The 21,039-nt window shown below is 45.9% G+C and overlaps 1 protein-coding gene across 1 annotated transcript in view; it reads right to left on the reverse strand.

Moving 5' to 3' along the window:
• Positions 1 to 569: 569 nt before the first annotated feature.
• The window catches only part of LOC120037865 (striatin-like), a gene marked incomplete at its 5' end in the record, with an annotated part of 36,393 nt that continues 15,923 nt past the window's right edge, over positions 570 to 21,039 (reverse strand). Inside the window, 5 exons of the mRNA XM_038983832.1 lie at positions 570 to 945; positions 1,205 to 1,380; positions 3,350 to 3,486; positions 9,414 to 9,560; positions 19,252 to 19,362. Coding sequence (XP_038839760.1) covers positions 738 to 945; positions 1,205 to 1,380; positions 3,350 to 3,486; positions 9,414 to 9,560; positions 19,252 to 19,362 — 779 coding nt within the window. The remainder of the gene's footprint in view (positions 946 to 1,204; positions 1,381 to 3,349; positions 3,487 to 9,413; positions 9,561 to 19,251; positions 19,363 to 21,039) is intronic.

Consider the following 21,039-nt stretch of genomic DNA (forward strand, 5'->3'; position numbering starts at 1 on the left):
CGTATGGGTCTAGGTTAGGGTTAGGTGTGTTCCAGCTCTGTTCTTACCGTATGAATCGTATGGGTCGAGGTTAGGGTTAGGCGTGTTCCAGCTCTGTTCTTACCATATGAATCGTATGGGTCTAGGTTAGGGTTAGGTGTGTTCCAGCTCTGTTCTTACCATATGAATCGTATGGGTCGAGGTTAGGGTTAGGTGTGTTCCAGCTCTGTTCTTACCATATGAATCGTATGGGTCTAGGTTAGGGTTAGGTGTGTTCCAGCTCTGTTCTTACCGTATGAATCGTATGGGTCGAGGTTAGGGTTAGGCGTGTTCCAGCTCTGTTCTTACCATATGAATCGTATGGGTCGAGGTTAGGGTTAGGCGTGTTCCAGCTCTGTTCTTACCATATGAATCGTATGGGTCTAGGTTAGGGTTAGGTGTGTTCCAGCTCTGTTCTTACCGTATGAATCGTATGGGTCGAGGTTAGGGTTAGGCGTGTTCCAGCTCTGTTCTTACCATATGAATCGTATGGGTCTAGGTTAGGGTTAGGCGTGTTCCAGCTCTGTTCTTACCGTATGAATCGTATGGGTCTAGGTTAGGGTTAAGTGTGTTCCAGCTCTGTTCTTACCATATGAATCGTATGGGTCGAGGTTAGGGTTAGGCGTGTTCCAGCTCTGTTCTTACCGTATGAATCGTATGGGTCTAGGTTAGGGTTAGGTGTGTTCCAGCTCTGTTCTTACCGTATGAATCGTATGGGTCTAGGTTAGGGTTAGGTGTGTTCCAGGTCTGTTCTTACCATATGAATCGTATGGGTCGAGGTTAGGGTTAGGCGTGTTCCAGCTCTGAATGGTCCCGTCCAGCCCTCCACTGAAACACTGCTCTCCTGTACTGTTCATCACAACACACAGCACTGCACCCTGGTGGGCCCTGAACGTGTACATGGGTTCCACATCTACAGAGGCACTCCTGGAGATAAAGACTTAAACAGTTGAAATCTTTCTACACAATCTGGACTGTACTAAAAAGGTAACATAGATGTCTTGTGAGAGACATCGGTCTCACCGTGTTTGGTGTCAATTCCATTCCCATTCAGTAAATTCAGGAAGGAAACTGACATTCCAATTCTCCCCCTGGCGAGAGCAATGTCTCAATGTCTTTAGTAAAGTAGACACTGCGTTGGTTAGGGTTATTATAGTACTATTAGACAGAGAGGGTCCAGTCTTACTTCTTGGCGGGGGCAGTCTTCTGCAGGTTCCACATCTTCAGCGTGTGGTCCTCCGAGGCGGTGACTAGAACCGGTTCTACGGGGTGGAACGCCAGACCTCGGATCCCGTCAAAGTGGCTCCGCAGGGTAAACTTAGGGTTCCACGTCCTCCTCAGGGCATCCTTGTCGTTGGACATCTGAGGGGAAACACCATGGATTATGGGTAGATAAAGTCTAAGTAATCTGCAATATTGTACATCCCCCAGGACAGCAGCAGGGCTGTAGTACTGTACATCCCCCAGGACAGCAGCAGGGCTGTAGTACTGTACATCCCCCAGGACAGCAGCAGGGCTGTAGTACTGTACATCCCCCAGGACAGCAGCAGGGCTGTAGTACTGTACATCCCCCAGGACAGCAGCAGGGCTGTAGTACTGTACATCCCCCAGGACAGCAGCAGGGCTGTAGTACTGTACATCCCCCAGGACAGCAGCAGGGCTGTAGTACTGTACATCCCCCAGGACAGCAGCAGGGCTGTAGTACTGTACATCTCCCAGGACAGCAGCAGGGCTGTAGTACTGTACATCCCCCAGGACAGCAGCAGGGCTGTAGTACTGTACATCCCCCAGGACAGCAGCAGGGCTGTAGTACTGTACATCCCCCAGGACAGCAGCAGGGCTGTAGTACTGTACATCCCCCAGGACAGCAGCAGGGCTGTAGTACTGTACATCCCCCAGGACAGCAGCAGGGCTGTAGTACTGTACATCCCCCAGGACAGCAGCAGGGCTGTAGTACTGTACATCCCCCAGGACAGCAGCAGGGCTGTAGTACTGTACATCCCCCAGGACAGCAGCAGGGCTGTAGTACTGTACATCCCCCAGGACAGCAGCAGGGCTGTAGTACTGTACATCCCCCAGGACAGCAGCAGGGCTGTAGTACTGTACATCCCCCAGGACAGCAGCAGGGCTGTAGTACTGTACATCCCCCAGGACAGCAGCAGGGCTGTAGTACTGTACATCCCCCAGGACAGCAGCAGGGCTGTAGTACTGTACATCCCCCAGGACAGCAGCAGGGCTGTAGTACTGTACATCCCCCAGGACAGCAGCAGGGCTGTAGTACTGTACATCCCCCAGGACAGCAGCAGGGCTGTAGTACTGTACATCCCCCAGGACAGCAGCAGGGCTGTAGTACTGTACATCCCCCAGGACAGCAGCAGGGCTGTAGTACTGTACATCCCCCAGGACAGCAGCAGGGCTGTAGTACTGTACATCCCCCAGGACAGCAGCAGGGCTGTAGTACTGTACATCCCCCAGGACAGCAGCAGGGCTGTAGTACTGTACATCCCCCAGGACAGCAGCAGGGCTGTAGTACTGTACATCCCCCAGGACAGCAGCAGGGCTGTAGTACTGTACATCCCCCAGGACAGCAGCAGGGCTGTAGTACTGTACATCCCCCAGGACAGCAGCAGGGCTGTAGTACTGTACATCCCCCAGGACAGCAGCAGGGCTGTAGTACTGTACATCCCCCAGGACAGCAGCAGGGCTGTAGTACTGTACATCCCCCAGGACAGCAGCAGGGCTGTAGTACTGTACATCCCCCAGGACAGCAGCAGGGCTGTAGTACTGTACATCCCCCAGGACAGCAGCAGGGCTGTAGTACTGTACATCCCCCAGGACAGCAGCAGGGCTGTAGTACTGTACATCCCCCAGGACAGCAGCAGGGCTGTAGTACTGTACATCCCCCAGGACAGCAGCAGGGCTGTAGTACTGTACATCCCCCAGGACAGCAGCAGGGCTGTAGTACTGTACATCCCCCAGGACAGCAGCAGGGCTGTAGTACTGTACATCCCCCAGGACAGCAGCAGGGCTGTAGTACTGTACATCCCCCAGGACAGCAGCAGGGCTGTAGTTCTGTAAGAGGACTATAATACTAACCCTAACCTGAAAGCATATTCATTGAGGAAGGTATTGAGTGGACAAAGGACACAGATTGTGTTCTTGGCTAGTGGAGAGTGCAGATTAGTATTTAGGGTACCCAAGAGATTCTACTCATGTCGTAGGCCAGACTAACAGCCTCATTAGCTATGCTGAATCCAGCCAGCTCTCCCAGTCCCTGCTCAGCCCTCCCTCTGCTGTCTTCCTCCTCCCACAGAGGTATATGGATACTTACATCATAGGCCAGACTATCAGCCTCATTAGATACAGTGAGACCAGCCAACTCTCCAAGTCCCAGTGCAGCCTCCATGTTCACATCAGGACCCAGGATAAAGGCTGTCCCAGAGGAAGGAGGGACCGTCAACACCTCCACTGGAAGAGAAATAGAGACAGTCAATTAATCAATCAACCAATAACCTGCAGGACACTCAAGATGTTAACACTGAGCAAATACATGGTACAATTTAACACCTAGTTTAGACTGGCCCTGGGCCCAACACCTAGTTTAGACTGGCCCTGGGTCCAACACCTAGTTTAAACTAGCCCTGGGTCTAACACCTATAGCTCTGGGTCTAACACCTAGTATAGACTGGCTCTGGGTCCAACACCTAGTTTAGACTGGCCCTGGGTCCAACACCTAGTTTAGACTAGCCCTGGGTCCAACACCTAGTTTAGACTGGCCCTGGGTCCAACACCTAGTTTAGACTGGCCCTGGGTCTAACACCTAGTTTAGACTGGCCCTGGGTCCAACACCTAGTTTAGACTGGCCCTGGGTCTAACACCTAGTTTAGACTGGCCCTGGGTCCAACACCTAGTTTAGACTAGCCCTGGGTCCAACACCTAGTATAGACTGGCCCTGGGTCCAACACCTAGTTTAGACTGGCCCTGGGTCCAACACCTAGTTTAGACTGGCCCTGGGTCCAACACCTAGTTTAGACTGGCCCTGGGTCCAACACCTAGTTTAGACTGGCCCTGGGTCCAACACCTAGTTTAGACTGGCCCTGGGTCCAACACCTAGTATAGACTGGCCCTGGGTCCAACACCTAGTATAGACTGGCCCTGGGTCCAACATCTAGTATAGACTGGCCCTGGGTCCAACACCTAGTTCAGACTAGCCCTGGGTCCAACACCTAGTTTAGACTGGCCCTGGGTCCAACACCTAGTTTAGACTAGCCCTGGGTCCAACACCTAGTTTAGACTAGCCCTGGGTCCAACACCTAGTTTAGACTGGCCCTGGGTCCAACACCTAGTTCAGACTAGCCCTGGGTCCAACACCTAGTTTAGACTGGCCCTGGGTCCAACACCTAGTTTAAACTAGCCCTGGGTCCAACACCTAGTTTAGACTGGCCCTGGGTCCAACACCTAGTTTAGAATGGCCCTGGGTCCAACACCTAGTTTAGACTAGCCCTGGGTCCAACACCTAGTATAGACTGGCCCTGGGTCCAACACCTAGTTTAGAATGGCCCTGGGTCCAACACCTAGTTTAGACTAGCCCTGGGTCCAACACCTAGTTTAGACTGGCCCTGGGTCCAACACCTAGTTTAGACTGGCCCTGGGTCCAACACCTAGTTTAAACTAGCCCTGGGTCCAACATCTAGTTTAGACTAGCCCTGGGTCCAACACCTAGTATAGACTGGCCCTGGGTCCAACACCTAGTTTAGACTAGCCCTGGGTCCAACACCTAGTATAGACTGGCCCTGGGTCCAACACCTAGTTTAGACTGGCCCTGGGTCCAACACCTAGTTTAGACTGGCCCTGGGTCTAACACCTAGTTTAGACTGGCCCTGGGTCCAACACCTAGTTTAGACTGGCCCTGGGTCCAACACCTAGTTTAGACTGGCCCTGGGTCCAACACCTAGTTTAAACTAGCCCTGGGTCCAACACCTAGTTTAGACTGGCCCTGGGTCCAACACCTAGTTTAGAATGGCCCTGGGTCCAACACCTAGTTTAGACTAGCCCTGGGTCCAACACCTAGTATAGACTGGCCCTGGGTCCAACACCTAGTTTAGAATGGCCCTGGGTCCAACACCTAGTTTAGACTAGCCCTGGGTCCAACACCTAGTTTAGACTGGCCCTGGGTCCAACACCTAGTTTAGACTGGCCCTGGGTCCAACACCTAGTTTAAACTAGCCCTGGGTCCAACATCTAGTTTAGACTAGCCCTGGGTCCAACACCTAGTATAGACTGGCCCTGGGTCCAACACCTAGTTTAGACTAGCCCTGGGTCCAACACCTAGTATAGACTGGCCCTGGGTCCAACACCTAGTTTAGACTGGCCCTGGGTCCAACACCTAGTTTAGACTGGCCCTGGGTCCAACACCTAGTTTAGACTAGCCCTGGGTCCAACACCTAGTTTAGACTAGCTCTGGGTCTAACACCTAGTATAGACTGGCCCTGGGTTTAACACCTAGTATAGACTGGCCCTGGGTCCAACACCTAGTATAGACTGGCCCTGGGTCCAACACCTAGTTTAGACTGGCCCTGGGTCCAACACCTAGTTTAGACTAGCCCTGGGTCCAACACCTAGTTTAGACTAGCTCTGGGTCTAACACCTAGTATAGACTGGCCCTGGGTTTAACACCTAGTATAGACTGGCCCTGGGTCCAACACCTAGTATAGACTGGCCCTGGGTCCAACACCTAGTTTAGACTAGCCCTGGGTCCAACACCTAGTTTAGACTGGCCCTGGGTCCAACACCTAGTATAGACTAGCCCTGGGTCCAACACCTAGTTTAGACTGGCCCTGGGTCCAACACCTAGTATAGACTGGCCCTGGGTCCAACACCTAGTATAGACTAGCTCTGGGTCCAACAAAGGCAAGGACAGAGGAACAGTACCTTTGTCAAAATTCAAGATGTGCACTGGGCAAATTTGTGACGTGTTTCAGGAAACTAGGCGTATGTCGCGGGTCACTACCTCACAGGAGAGACGTTGGAACATAAACTTTATTTTTGAGGGTAGAAATGTCTTCTCGAACATGCAAACTTTCATGTGCCTTAATAACAACCGTGTCTGTAAATACTAATACATTAAATAAATAAAGAGGTTAAATAAGGAGCATAGTTGGTTAAGCCACAGAAAAATACAGCTACCTTCTCACTTAGCCATGATTGGCTGAGATAATGTGTGGGCTGGACATGCCGAGACATGAGTTCGGATTGGTCTGCCATACTGCACGCGTCTGTCTATTTGAGCTGGTTAGTGTGTGTAGGTAAACCTGTCTAACGCAGCTTTTAAACATATTTTTTCAATATATCACGTAGTAGAACTGCATAAGTGTTGCTCTCCACTTTCTGGAGGACTGAGTTTTGAAATCAGTGGAATTAGAGTCTGATAGCTAAGGAGATGGATAAAACACCTGTCTCCGGATTACATCTTCAAACTAAAGGCAACAATGGCATCCAACAGGAGACGCGTCCAACCATGAATGATGTATATAAGATAGTCTAGCGAGCTACATTTTCAGATATTACACGTTTCTAATTTTGACATAAAGAGCCATTTGCTTGGCTAGCTATAGCCTAATGTTAGCTAGCTATAGCCTAATGTTAGCTAGCTATAGCCTAATGTTAGCTAGCTATAGCCTAATGTTAGCTAGCTATAGCCTAATGTTAGCTAGATATAGCCTAATGTTAGCTAGCTATAGCCTAATGTTAGCTAGCTATAGCCTAATGTTAGCTAGATATAGTCTAATGTTAGCTAGCTATAGCCTAATGTTAGCTAGCTATAGCCTAATGTTAGCTAGATATAGTCTAATGTTAGCTAGCTATAGCCTAATGTTAGCTAGCTATAGCCTAATGTTAGCTAGTGTCATGACGCTAGCCCGTACAGTGAATTGGCTAGCAGAGATGTGAACAACCCCCCCTGTCCTGTTAGGAGGGGGGGGGGGGGGGCAGTTTAACATCTTAAACCCCACGTCATAAATTCCCATAAAGAGACTCTCCCTGGCCATGAGGTATGGAGAGAGAGTTTCACAGTAAGACAAAGCCCCGCCCAATTCTACTCCATCCCAGAATTTGAGAACTGAACAATATTCCTATTTTGGAGAATGTGTAAACGGTCGGCGGAGAAGCCAGCTACGACCCGATCCGTTTTGTTTCATGTTTGTGACCATGAGAGACAATACAGCCATATTACCCTAACTCTATTTATACAGGTGCCTCAGTTATGAGGTTTGCATCTAATTATTGTATAAAATGAATGAGTAAAGATGAAACTATTGGCGAAATGATGTAATGTGATGTTAACCTTCTAAATGAGAGAATCGTTTTCATAAGTAAAATATGCTCACTCAGTGGCCACGCCCATGTGAATAGGCATTGGTTGGAAATGATGAACCAACCCCTTTTCTACATTTCTATAAGAGCCCCGTGACCCAATTCATGTCGGACAAAGCAAACCCTAGCGTGAGCTGTGGTGGCGAATAGTTGAATATCCACTCTACATAACGAAAAGTCACTCAAGTTCCCAATCCTGTGAGGATTTTGTCCTCATGTTTAAAAGGGCTAATTCTAATGTCAACCATACAGGCCAGGAAACGTTTTTGAGCTTGCTTGAACTCTGAACAATTGATGACTCAAGAAGTGAGTCCTAGATGACGGCCTAACAGATGGACAGGTAGATGTACAGGTAGATGTACAGGTAGATGTACAGGTAGATGTACAGGTAGATGGACAGGTAGATGGAGTGAGTGAAGTGAGTCCTAGATGACGGCCTAACAGACTGCAGCTGGAAAGGTAGATGTACAGGTAGATGTAGATGGACAGGTAGAAAGGTAGCAAATCTAGTACGACAACACTGACCGACGAGAGTGAGATGACCCTCTCAGACCACGTGGCCCGTAAGATTCCACAAAGGACAAACCAGAGCCTCACATAACCAGCTTCACGTAAATACAATGCATTGCTTTTCCGAATGAGCGATCGTTAGTGGCATATGTATTTATGTGAGAATAGCTTCCCAGGTCCGATAGAGACCAATGTCCCTTAGTCTTCCTTCCAAAACCCCCTTCTCTTCTCTCTGAATCTATCGTGTTATAACCAAACTGTTTTTGTTTAGTCCACTAGGGACGGTATTTACTGTATAATGTTATTATGTATTGTATATTCTGTAATTGTTTAATTCGTTTGTAAATAAATCATTGAGCTTTAGTAAAGTGGTGTATGGATGATTCATAGTAAAGGCTGGGTTCGTGCAGATAACCAACAATTAACGACGTTCAGATGAGACTGACGAAGGTAATAATAATTGATTAATTAATAGAAGACTAATTGATCAGATATTAAAATATCTGAAGAGTTATATTGGGAAAAATATAACTATGTAATCTGAACATTTTCCTTGGTGCCCCAACTTCCTAGTTAATTACATTTACATGACTAGTTTAGTCACGTAATAATAATTACAGAGAATTGATTTGATAAAATAACAGTCTTCACCTTTAATGATACTAAAGACACGACACTAGCTAACATTGAACCTGGTTGGTTAGCTACCTGCAGATTCATGCAGGGTAGTAACATCATGAGTTGGGATTATGGTTCATTGTTTACCTAGCTACATGTCTTAACAAAAGACTCCACTATGCAAGTAACCATTTCGAGTGCGTTTGTAAATTCAGTCTGGCCATCTACTCCGATTTCAGAGCCCTCTCATCTGAGTGTGCCAGAGAATAACTGCAGAATTTACAAACGCTCAACACCCGTTGAATATGGCCGGTGTCAGTAAACGTCAGTAAACTCATCAGCCAGAGCGTCCAGTGCACTCAACGCGGAACGCTCTGAACTTGGAACGGACAATCTGACAGCACAGTTACAGTCACCAACGCTCTGGACTTGGAACGGACAATCTGACAGCACAGTTACAGTCACCAACGCTCTGGATAACAAAGCACCCTAAGTGAGTAATGTTCTGTTCACTTAGATGTCTGGAAGTAGCTAGCAAGTTAGCTTAGGTGCTTGACTGCTGCTGTTAGTACATTCAGATCCACCATTAAAGAGATGGGTGGGGCTAAGGCTAAAGAGGGTGTGGACAATGCTGAATGGGTGGAGACAAAAGAGGGGCTCTCCAATAGTAGTACCAAAACATTGAAAGACGGTTTTCTCAAAAGTGAGTTTTCAAGTTGATCAACATTCAAAGCATAATTACTTTCCCATTGTTTCCTCAAATACAGTTTTGTAGCTCTGAGTCTCTACTTTTATCCAATGTAAAAAACACAATTTCAAATGTTGCTACATAAGACCGATTTGAGCCGGTCACATATATGGTATAACAGAGACAGGGACAAAGACAGGGTCAGTACCTTCGTCCGTGCGGTTGTCCTGGTGCTGCTCGTTGAGCCTGGGTGCGTTGGAGCGGGCCTGGGAAGTAGAGGAGGGTTCTCTGGGATTCATGTCCTCCTGGTCCCTCAGGTTGGCCAACATGTCCTGGAGCTTAGACCGGTTCGGTCCTGAGGGAGGGCAGACAGATAGTGGGGGGGGACAATATAATGTTGGCACAACATATATAGTCAGAGGCTGTGTCCCAAATAGCAGCCCTATGTGACCTGGTGAAAAGAAGTGCACTATAAAGGGAACCGGGTGCCATTTGGGACGCAGACAGAGAGCAAATGGCTTGGAAAGGTAGTCCATCTACCTGTCCATCTACCTGTCCATCTACATCTACCTGCACATCTACCTGTCCATCTACCTGTCCATCTACCTGTCCATCTACATCTACCTGTCCATCTACATCTACCTGCACATCTACCTGTCCATCTACCTGTCCATCTACATCTACCTGCACATCTACCTGTCCATCTACCTGTCCATCTACCTGTACATCTACCTGTCCATCTACCTGTCCATCTACATCTACCTGCACATCTACCTGTCCATCTACCTGTCCATCTACATCTACCTGCACATCTACCTGTCCATCTACCTGTCCATCTACCTGTCCATCTACCTGTCCATCTACCTGTCCATCTACCTGTCCATCTACCTGTCCATCTACCTTTCCATCTACCTGTACATCTACATGTACGTCTACCTGTCCGTCTACCTGTCCGTCTACCTGTCCGTCTACCTGTCCGTCTACCTGTCCGTCTACCTGTCCGTCTACCTGTCCGTCTACCTGTCCGTCTACCTGTACGTCTACCTGTCCGTCTACCTGTACGTCTACCTGTCCGTCTACCTGTACGTCTACCTGTCCGTCTACCTGTCCGTCTACCTGTCCGTCTACCTGTCCGTCTACCTGTACGTCTACCTGTACGTCTACCTGTACGTCTACCTGTCCATCTACCTGTACATCTACCTGTCCATCTACCTGTCCATCTACCTATACATCTACCTGTACATCTACCTGTCCATCTACCTGTCCATCTACCTGTCCATCTACCTGTCCATCTACCTGTCCATCTACCTGTACATCTACCTGTCCATCTACCTGTCCATCTACCTGTCCATCTACCTGTCCATCTACCTGTCCATCTACCTGTCCATCTACCTGTACATCTACCTGTACATCTACCTGTCCATCTACCTGTATATCTACCTGCAGATCTACCTGTCCATCTACATCTACCTGCACATCTACCTGTCCATCTACCTGTCCATCTACCTGTCCATCTACCTGTCCATCTACATCTACCTGTCCATCTACCTGTACATCTACCTGTCCATCTACATCTACCTGCACATCTACCTGTCCATCTACCTGTCCATCTACATCTACCTGCACATCTACCTGTCCATCTACCTGTCCATCTACCTGTACATCTACCTGTACATCTACCTGTCCATCTACCTGTCCATCTACATCTACATCTACCTGTCCATCTACCTGTCCATCTACCTGTCCATCTACCTGTCCAGCTACATCTACCTGCACATCTACCTGTCCATCTACCTGTCCATCTACCTGTCCATCTACCTGTACATCTACCTGTCCATCTACCTGTCCATCTACATGTCCATCTACATCTACCTGTACATCTACCTTTCCATCTACCTTTCCATCTACCTGTACATCTACCTGTACGTCTACCTGTACGTCTACCTGTACGTCTACCTGTCCGTCTACCTGTCCGTCTACCTGTACGTCTACCTGTCCGTCTACCTGTACGTCTACCTGTCCGTCTACCTGTCCGTCTACCTGTACGTCTACCTGTACGTCTACCTGTCCGTCTACCTGTCCGTCTACCTGTCCGTCTACCTGTACGTCTACCTGTACGTCTACCTGTCCATCTACCTGTCCATCTACCTGTCCATCTACCTATACATCTACCTGTCCATCTACCTGTCCATCTACCTGTCCATCTACCTGTCCATCTACCTGTACATCTACCTGTACATCTACCTGCAGATCTACCTGTCCATCTACCTGTCCATCTACCTGTCCATCTACCTGTCCATCTACCTGTACATCTACCTGTACATCTACCTGTCCATCTACCTGTACATCTACCTGTACATCTACCTGTCCATCTACCTGTACATCTACCTGTCCATCTACCTGTCCATCTACCTGTCCATCTACCTGTACATCTACCTGTCCATCTACCTGTCCATCTACCTGTCCATCTACCTGTCCATCTACATCTACCTGTCCATCTACCTGCCCATCTACCTGTCCATCTACCTGTCCATCTACCTGTCCATCTACCTGTACATCTACCTGTCCATCTACCTGTCCATCTACCTGTCCATCTACCTGTACATCTACCTGTCCATCTACCTGTCCATCTACCTGTCCATCTACCTGCACATCTACCTGTCCATCTACCTGTACATCTACCTGTCCATCTACCTGTCCATCTACCTGTCCATCTACCTGTACATCTACCTGTACATCTACATCTACCTGTCCATCTACCTGTCCATCTACCTGCACATCTACCTGTCCATCTACCTGTACATCTACCTGTACATCTACATCTACCTGTCCATCTACCTGTCCATCTACCTGTCCATCTACCTGTACATCTACCTGTCCATCTACCTGTCCATCTACCTGTACATCTACCTGTCCATCTACCTGTACATCTACCTGTACATCTACATCTACCTGTCCATCTACCTGTCCATCTACCTGTACATCTACATCTACCTGTCCATCTACCTGTCCATCTACCTGTCCATCTACCTGTACATCTACCTGTACATCTACCTGTCCATCTACCTGTACATCTACCTGTACATCTACCTGTCCATCTACCTGTCCATCTACCTGTACATCTACATCTACCTGTCCATATACCTGTCCATCTACCTGTCCATCTACCTGTACATCTACCTGTCCATCTACCTGTCCATCTACCTGTACATCTACCTGTCCATCTACCTGCACATCTACCTGTCCATCTACCTGTCCATCTACCTGTCCATCTACCTGTCCATCTACCTGCACATCTACCTGTCCATCTACCTGTCCATCTACCTGTACATCTACCTGCACATCTACCTGTCCATCTACATCTACCTGTACATCTACCTGCCCATCTACCTGCCCATCTACCTGTCCATCTACCTGTCCATCTACCTGTCCATCTACCTGTCCATCTACCTGCACATCTACCTGCACATCTACCTGTACATCTACCTGTCCATCTACCTGTCCATCTACCTTTACATCTACCTGTCCATCTACCTGTCAATCTACATCTACCTGTACATCTACCTGCCCATCTACCTGCCCATCTACCTGTCCATCTACCTGTCCATCTACCTGTCCATCTACCTGTCCATCTACCTACCTGTACATCTACCTGTCCATCTACCTGTACATCTCCATCTACCTGTCCATCTACCTGTACATCTACCTGTACATCTACATCTACCTGTCCATCTACCTGTCCATCTACCTGTCCATCTACCTGTCCATCTACCTGTCCATCTACCTGTCCATCTACTTGTCCATCTACCTGTACATCTACCTGTACATCTACCTGTACATCTACATGTTCATCTACCTGTCCATCTACCTGTACATCTCCATCTACCTGTCCATCTACCTGTCCATCTACCTGTACATCTACCTGTACATCTACATCTACCTGTCCATCTACCTGTCCATCTACCTGTACATCTCCATCTACCTGTCCATCTACCTGTCCATCTACCTGTACATCTACCTGTACATCTACATCTACCTGTACATCTACCTGTCCATCTACCTGTCCATCTACCTGTACATCTACCTGTCCATCTACCTGTCCATCTACCTGTCCATCTACCTGTACATCTCCATCTACCTGTCCATCTACCTGTCCATCTACCTGTACATCTACCTGTACATCTACATGTTCATCTACCTGTCCATCTACCTGTACATCTACATCTACCTGTCCATCTACCTGTCCATCTACCTGTACATCTACCTGTACATCTACCTGTACATCTACCTGTCCATCTACCTGTACATCTACCTGTACATCTACCTGTACATCTACCTGTACATCTACCTGTCCATCTACCTGTACATCTACCTGTACATCTACCTGTCCATCTACCTGTACATCTACCTGTACATCTACCTGTCCATCTACCTGTCCATCTACCTGTACATCTACCTGTACATCTACCTGTCCATCTACCTGTCCATCTACCTGTCCATCTACCTGTACATCTACCTGTCCATCTACCTGTACATCTACCTGTCCATCTACCTGTACATCTACCTGTACATCTACCTGTCCATCTACCTGTACATCTACCTGTCCATCTACCTGTACATCTACCTGTACATCTACCTGTCCATCTACCTGTCCATCTACCTGTACATCTACCTGTACATCTACCTGTCCATCTACCTGTCCATCTACCTGTACATCTACCTGTACATCTACCTGTCCATCTACCTGTCCATCTACCTGTCCATCTACCTGTACATCTACCTGTACATCTACCTGTACATCTACCTGTACATCTACATCTACCTGTACATCTACCTGTCCATCTACCTGTACATCTACCTGTCCATCTACCTGTACATCTACCTGTCCATCTACCTGTACATCTACCTGTACATCTACCTGTACATCTACATCTACCTGTCCATCTACCTGTCCATCTACCTGTCCCCTCCCCCCGAACACACTTCCTGAAGACTCACCACCCCACACATCAAAAAATAAACAAAATAGAATTTGACGGGAAAAAAAGTGCAAGAAAGATTTTGGGAAGAAAAGACAGAAAAGACTGATACTAAAGGAGGAACATGGGACTGAGCATCGGTCTTGTTTTGTATCATGGCATCAACTGAAATAGTCTCGTCTTACAAGGTTGTTTATGCCCCTCCGTCACTTCTATGTCTGTTGAGTGCAATATGATTCAGTCAGAGTTTGATTCCTTGTCTTCTATAAGACTCTACTAGAAGATGGGTATGTTGAGTGCAATATGATTCAGTCAGAGTTTGATTCCTTGTCTTCTATAAGACTCTACTAGAAGATGGGTATGTTGAGTGCAATATGATTCAGTCAGAGTTTGATTCCTTGTCTTCTATAAGACTCTACTAGAAGATGGGTATGTTGAGTGCAATATGATTCAGTCAGAGTTTGATTCCTTGTCTTCTATAAGACTCTACTAGAAGATGGGTATGTTGAGTGCAATATGATTCAGTCAGAGTTTGATTCCTTGCAGACTAACTCCAATAGAGGTTCTGTAGACTAGATATTACTGACTGAAATAAGACAATGATAATATACATGGTGAATGATACACTACAGTGTAGAAATGAATATCTAAACTAGAGACAGAACAGAATGGAGCACTGAAGGAAATACATGACAAAACAACAGACACACAGACAAACGTTTACACAGAGTCAGAGTTGAAGACAGAGCTATGTTATTAAGGGAGTTGGAGACAGAGCTATGTTATTAAGGGAGTTGGAGACAGAGCTATGTTATTAAGGGAGTTGAAGACAGAGAGTTGAAGACAGAGCTATGTTATTAAGGGAGTTGAAGACAGAGAGTTGAATACAGAGCTATGTTATTAAGGGAGTTGAAGACAGAGCTATGTTATTAAGGGAGTTGAAGACAGAGAGTTGAAGACAGAGCTATGTTATTAAGGGAGTTGAAGACAGAGAGTTGAATACAGAGCTATGTTATTAAGGGAGTTGAAGACAGAGCTATGTTATTAAGGGAGTTGAAGACAGAGCTATGTTATTAAGGGAGTTGAAGACAGAGAGTTGAAGACAGAGCTATGTTATTAAGGGAGTTGAAGACAGAGAGTTGAATACAGAGCTATGTTATTAAGGGAGTTGAAGACAGAGCTATGTTATTAAGGGAGTTGGAGACAGAGAGTTGAAGACAGAGCTATGTTATTAAGGGAGTTGAAGACAGAGAGTTGAAGACAGAGCTATGTTATTAAGGGAGTTGAAGACAGAGAGTTGAAGACAGAGCTATGTTATTAAGGGAGTTGAAGACAGAGCTATGTTATTAAGAGAGGTGAAGACAGAGCTATGTTATTAAGGGAGTTGAAGACAGAGAGTTGAAGACAGAGCTATGTTATTAAGGGAGTTGAAGACAGAGCTATGTTATTAAGGGAGTTGGAGACAGAGCTATGTTATTAAGGGAGTTGGAGACAGAGCTATGTTATTAAGGGAGTTGGAGACAGAGAGTTGAAGACAGAGCTATGTTATTAAGGGAGTTGAAGACAGAGCTATGTTATTAAGGGAGTTAAAGACAGAGCTATGTTATTAAGGGAGTTGAAGACAGAGAGTTGAAGACAGAGCTATGTAATTAAGGGAGTTGAAGACAGAGCTATGTTATTAAGGGAGTTGAAGACAGAGCTATGTTATTAAGGGAGTTGAAGACAGAGAGTTGTAGACAGAGCTATGTTATTAAGAGAGGTGAAGACAGAGCTATGTTATTAAGGGAGTTGGAGACAGAGCTATGTTATTAAGGGAGTTGGAGACAGAGCTATGTTATTAAGGGAGTTGGAGACAGAGCTATGTTATTAAGGGAGTTGAAGACAGAGCTATGTTATTAAGGGAGTTGAAGACAGAGCTATGTTATTAAGGGAGTTGAAGACAGAGCTATGTTATTAAGGGAGTTGAAGACAGAGCTATGTTATTAAGGGAGTTGTAGACAGAGCTATGTTATTAAGGGAGTTGAAGACAGAGCTATGTTATTAAGGGAGTTGAAGACAGAGCTATGTTATTAAGGGAGTTGAAGACAGAGCTATGTTATTAAGGGAGTTGGAGACAGAGCTATGTTATTAAGGGAGTTGAAGACAGAGCTATGTTATTAAGGGAGTTGGAGACAGAGCTATGTTATTAAGGGAGTTGAAGACAGAGCTATGTTATTAAGGGAGTTGGAGACAGAGCTATGTTATTAAGGGAGTTGAAGACAGAGCTATGTTATTAAGGGAGTTGAAGACAGAGCTATGTTATTAAGGGAGTTGAAGACAGAGCTATGTTATTAAGGGAGTTGAAGACAGAGCTATGTTATTAAGGGAGTTGAAGACAGAGCTATGTTATTAAGGGAGTTGAAGACAGAGCTATGTTATTAAGGGAGTTGAAGACAGAGCTATGTTATTAAGGGAGTTGAAGACAGAGAGTTGAAGACAGAGCTATGTTATTAAGAGAGTTGGAGACAGAGCTATGTTATTAAGGGAGTTGGAGACAGAGCTATGTTATTAAGGGAGTTGGAGACAGAGCTATGTTATTAAGGGAGTTGAAGACAGAGCTATGTTATTAAGGGAGTTGGAGACAGAGCTATGTTATTAAGGGAGTTGAAGACAGAGAGTTGGAGACAGAGCTATGTTATTAAGGGAGTTGAAGACAGAGAGTTGAAGACAGAGCTATGTTATTAAGGGAGTTGAAGACAGAGAGTTGAAGACAGAGCTATGTTATTAAGGGAGTTGAAGACAGAGAGTTGAAGACAGAGCTATGTTATTAAGGGAGTTGAAGACAGAGAGTTGAAGACAGAGCTATGTTATTAAGGGAGTTGAAGACAGAGAGTTGGAGACAGAGCTATGTTATTAAGGGAGTTGAAGACAGAGAGTTGAAGACAGAGCTATGTTATTAAGGGAGTTGAAGACAGAGAGTTGAAGACAGAGCTATGTTATTAAGGGAGTTGGAGACAGAGAGTTGAAGACAGAGCTATGTTATTAAGGGAGTTGAAGACAGAGAGTTGAAGACAGAGCTATGTTATTAAGGGAGTTGAAGACAGAGAGTTGGAGACAGAGCTATGTTATTAAGGGAGTTGAAGACAGAGAGTTGAAGACAGAGCTATGTTATTAAGGGAGTTGAAGACAGAGAGTTGGAGACAGAGCTATGTTATTAAGGGAGTTGAAGACAGAGAGTTGAAGACAGAGCTATGTTATTAAGGGAGTTGAAGACAGAGCTATGTTATTAAGGGAGTTGAAGACAGAGGGTTGAAGACAGAGCTATGTTATTAAGGGAGTTGAAGACAGAGAGTTGGAGACAGAGCTATGTTATTAAGGGAGTTGAAGACAGAGAGTTGAAGACAGAGCTATGTTATTAAGGGAGTTGAAGACAGAGAGTTGGAGACAGAGCTATGTTATTAAGGGAGTTGAAGACAGAGAGTTGGAGACAGAGCTATGTTATTAAGGGAGTTGAAGACAGAGAGTTGAATACAGGGGGTTGGAGACAGGGAGTTGGAGACAGGGGGTTGGAGACAGGGGGGTAAAAACAGAGCTATGTTATTAAGGGAGTTGGAGACAGGGGGGTAAAAACAGAGCTATGTTATTAAGGGAGTTGGAGACAGGGGGGTAAAAACAGAGCTATGTTATTAAGGGAGTTGGAGACAGGGGGGTAAAAACAGAGCTATGTTATTAAGGGAGTTGGAGACAGGGGGGTAAAAACAGAGCTATGTTATTAAGGGAGTTGGAGACAGGGGGGTAAAAACAGAGCTATGTTATTAAGGGAGTTGGAGACAGGGGGGTAAAAACAGAGCTATGTTATTAAGGGAGTTGGAGACAGGGGGGTAAAAACAGAGCTATGTTATTAAGGGAGTTGGAGACAGGGGGGTAAAAACAGAGCTATGTTATTAAGGGAGTTGGAGACAGGGGGGTAAAAACAGAGCTATGTTATTAAGGGAGTTGGAGACAGGGGGGTAAAAACAGAGCTATGTTATTAAGGGAGTTGGAGACAGGGGGGTAAAAACAGAGCTATGTTATTAAGGGAGTTGGAGACAGGGGGGTAAAAACAGAGCTATGTTATTAAGGGAGTTGGAGACAGAGGGGTAAAAACAGAGCTATGTTATTAAGGGAGTTGGAGACAGAGGGGTAAAAACAGAGCTATGTTATTAAGGGAGTTGGAGACAGAGGGGTAAAAACAGAGCTATGTTATTAAGGGAGTTGGAGACAGAGGGGTAAAAACAGAGCTATGTTATTAAGGGAGTTGGAGACAGGGGGGTAAAAACAGAGCTATGTTATTAAGGGAGTTGGAGACAGGGGGGTAAAAACAGAGCTATGTTATTAAGGGAGTTGGAGACAGGGGGGTAAAAACAGAGCTATGTTATTAAGGGAGTTGGAGACAGAGCTATGTTATTAAGGGAGTTGGAGACAGAGCTATGTTATTAAGGGAGTTGTAGACAGGGAGTTGTAGACAGGGAGTTGGAGACAGGGAGTTGGAGACAGGGAGTTGGAGACAGGGAGTTGGAGACAGGGAGTTGAAGACAGGGAGTTGGAGACAGGGAGTTGGAGACAGAGCTATGTTATTAAGGGAGTTGTAGACAGGGAGTTGGAGACAGAGCTATGTTATTAAGGGAGTTGTAGACAGGGAGTTGTAGACAGGGAGTTGGAGACAGGGAGTTGGAGACAGGGAGTTGTAGACAGGGAGTTGGAGACAGGGAGTTGAAGACAGGGAGTTGGAGACAGGGAGTTGGAGACAGAGCTATGTTATTAAGGGAACATAACATAACAACAGAGACAGGGGGGTAAATGTTATTAAGGGAGTTGAAGACAGGGAGTTGGGTAAAGGGGGTAAAGAGCCACAGTAAAATAACAAGAGGCTTGTTCTTGATTTAAGGCTTTTATTTATATTATATTATATATTATTATTATTATTATTATATATTATATTATATATTATATTATTATTATTATATATTATATTATATATTTTATATTTCTCTTAATCTACAGAGAGAGAAGAGGAAGAGGAGGAGGAAGCATCGAGAGAGGACTTACTCTGCCCCACTTTTTTCCCCTTGCGTTCCTTCCTGTACTCCTCTTTGAGTTTGGTTATCAGACCCTGGTCCATGTCCCAGGCCTCTGACATGGCAGTCTGCTCCTCCTCCTCTACAGGGGGACAAAACCAGAGATAGGAGAGGCTGTCCAGGCTCTAGATGTGACCAGGAATGAAGCAGCGTTCCTCCTCCAGGAGGGTTTGCCCTGGTCTTGGAAAGTCCCTCCAGTAACTAAGCCCAGATACTATTTCAATAGTTATGAAGGAGTTGAAGGGGAAGTAGAATACCCCAAGGAGAGAAGACCTTTAGGACCGGAGATAACACTGAGTCACGAGGAGACCCCCACATGGACAAGTCACTGTGGAGACAATCCTTAACCTGTTTGGCGTGCAAGCCCGACGTCGGTACACTTATGACAACAGCCAGCTCAAAGTGCAGGGCGCGAAATTCAAAATATATATTTTTTTAAATATTTAACTTTCACACATTAACAAGTCCAATACAGCATATGAAAGGTACACATCTTGTGAATCAAGCCAACATGTCCGATTTTTAAAATGTTTTACAGGGAAGACAAAATATGTAAATCTATTAGCTAACCACGTTAGCAAAAGACACCACTTATTTACTCCAACAGTTTTTTACTCCATCAGTAGCTATCACAAATTCGACCAAATAAAGATATAAATAGCCACTAACCAAGAAACAACTTCATCAGATGACAGTCTGATAACATATTTATTGTATAGCATATGTTTTGTTCAAAAAATTTGCATATTTCAGGTATAAATCATAGTTTACATTTCAGCTACAATCAGAAATTGCACCGAAAGCAGCCATAATATTTACAGACACCAACGTCAAATACCTAATTACTCATCATAAAACATTTCTGAAAAATACATAGTGTACAGCAATTGAAAGACAGGCATCTTGTGATTCCAGACAATATTTCCGATTTATTAAATGTTTTACAGCGAAAACAAAATGTAGCGTTATATTAGCGTAGCCACAATAGCCAGAAACACTTGGGCGCCCACGACCAGTTCACATGCACGACAGATATTAGAAATAGCCAAAACCACTCTGTCCATCTTTCTTTTTATTCATCTTTAATTTCTTGCATTCTTTCTAATCCATTTTCCAGGTTTTGGTTAAAATATATATTGTATGGTCACATTCCACTGTTAGTCTACACCTTCAGTTCACAAAGCATGTGACAAAATGGTACATTCCTTCATAGACCAACACAGAGGTGGAAGAGACATGATTACCACAGACTTAGAACACACAATGGAACATAATACAGACTACAGGGGGGTAAAGACAGGCTACAGGGGGGTAAAGACAGGCTACAGGGGTGTAAAGACAGGCTACAGGGGGGTAAAGACAGGCTACAGGGGGGTAGAGACAAGCTACAGGGGGGTAAAGACAGGCTACAGAGGGGTTAAGACAGGCTACAGAGGGGTAAAGACAGGCTACAGAGGGGTTAAGACAGGCTACAGGGGGGTAGAGACAGGCTACAGAGGGGTAGAGACAGGCTACAGGGGGGTAGAGACAGGCTACAGGGGGGTAGAGACAGGCTACAGGGGGGTAGAGACAGGCTACAGGGGGGTAGAGACAGGCTACAGGGGGGTAGAGACAGGCTACAGGGGTGTAAAGACAGGCTACAGGGGGGTAGAGACAGGCTACAGGGGGGTAGAGACAGGCTACAGGGGGGTAAAGACAGGCTACAGGGGGGTAGAGACAGGCTACAGGGGGGTAAAGACAGGCTACAGGGGGGTAAAGA

Source organism: Salvelinus namaycush, unplaced genomic scaffold (genome assembly GCF_016432855.1).
Source record: "Salvelinus namaycush isolate Seneca unplaced genomic scaffold, SaNama_1.0 Scaffold1944, whole genome shotgun sequence".
NCBI lineage: Eukaryota > Metazoa > Chordata > Actinopteri > Salmoniformes > Salmonidae > Salvelinus > Salvelinus namaycush.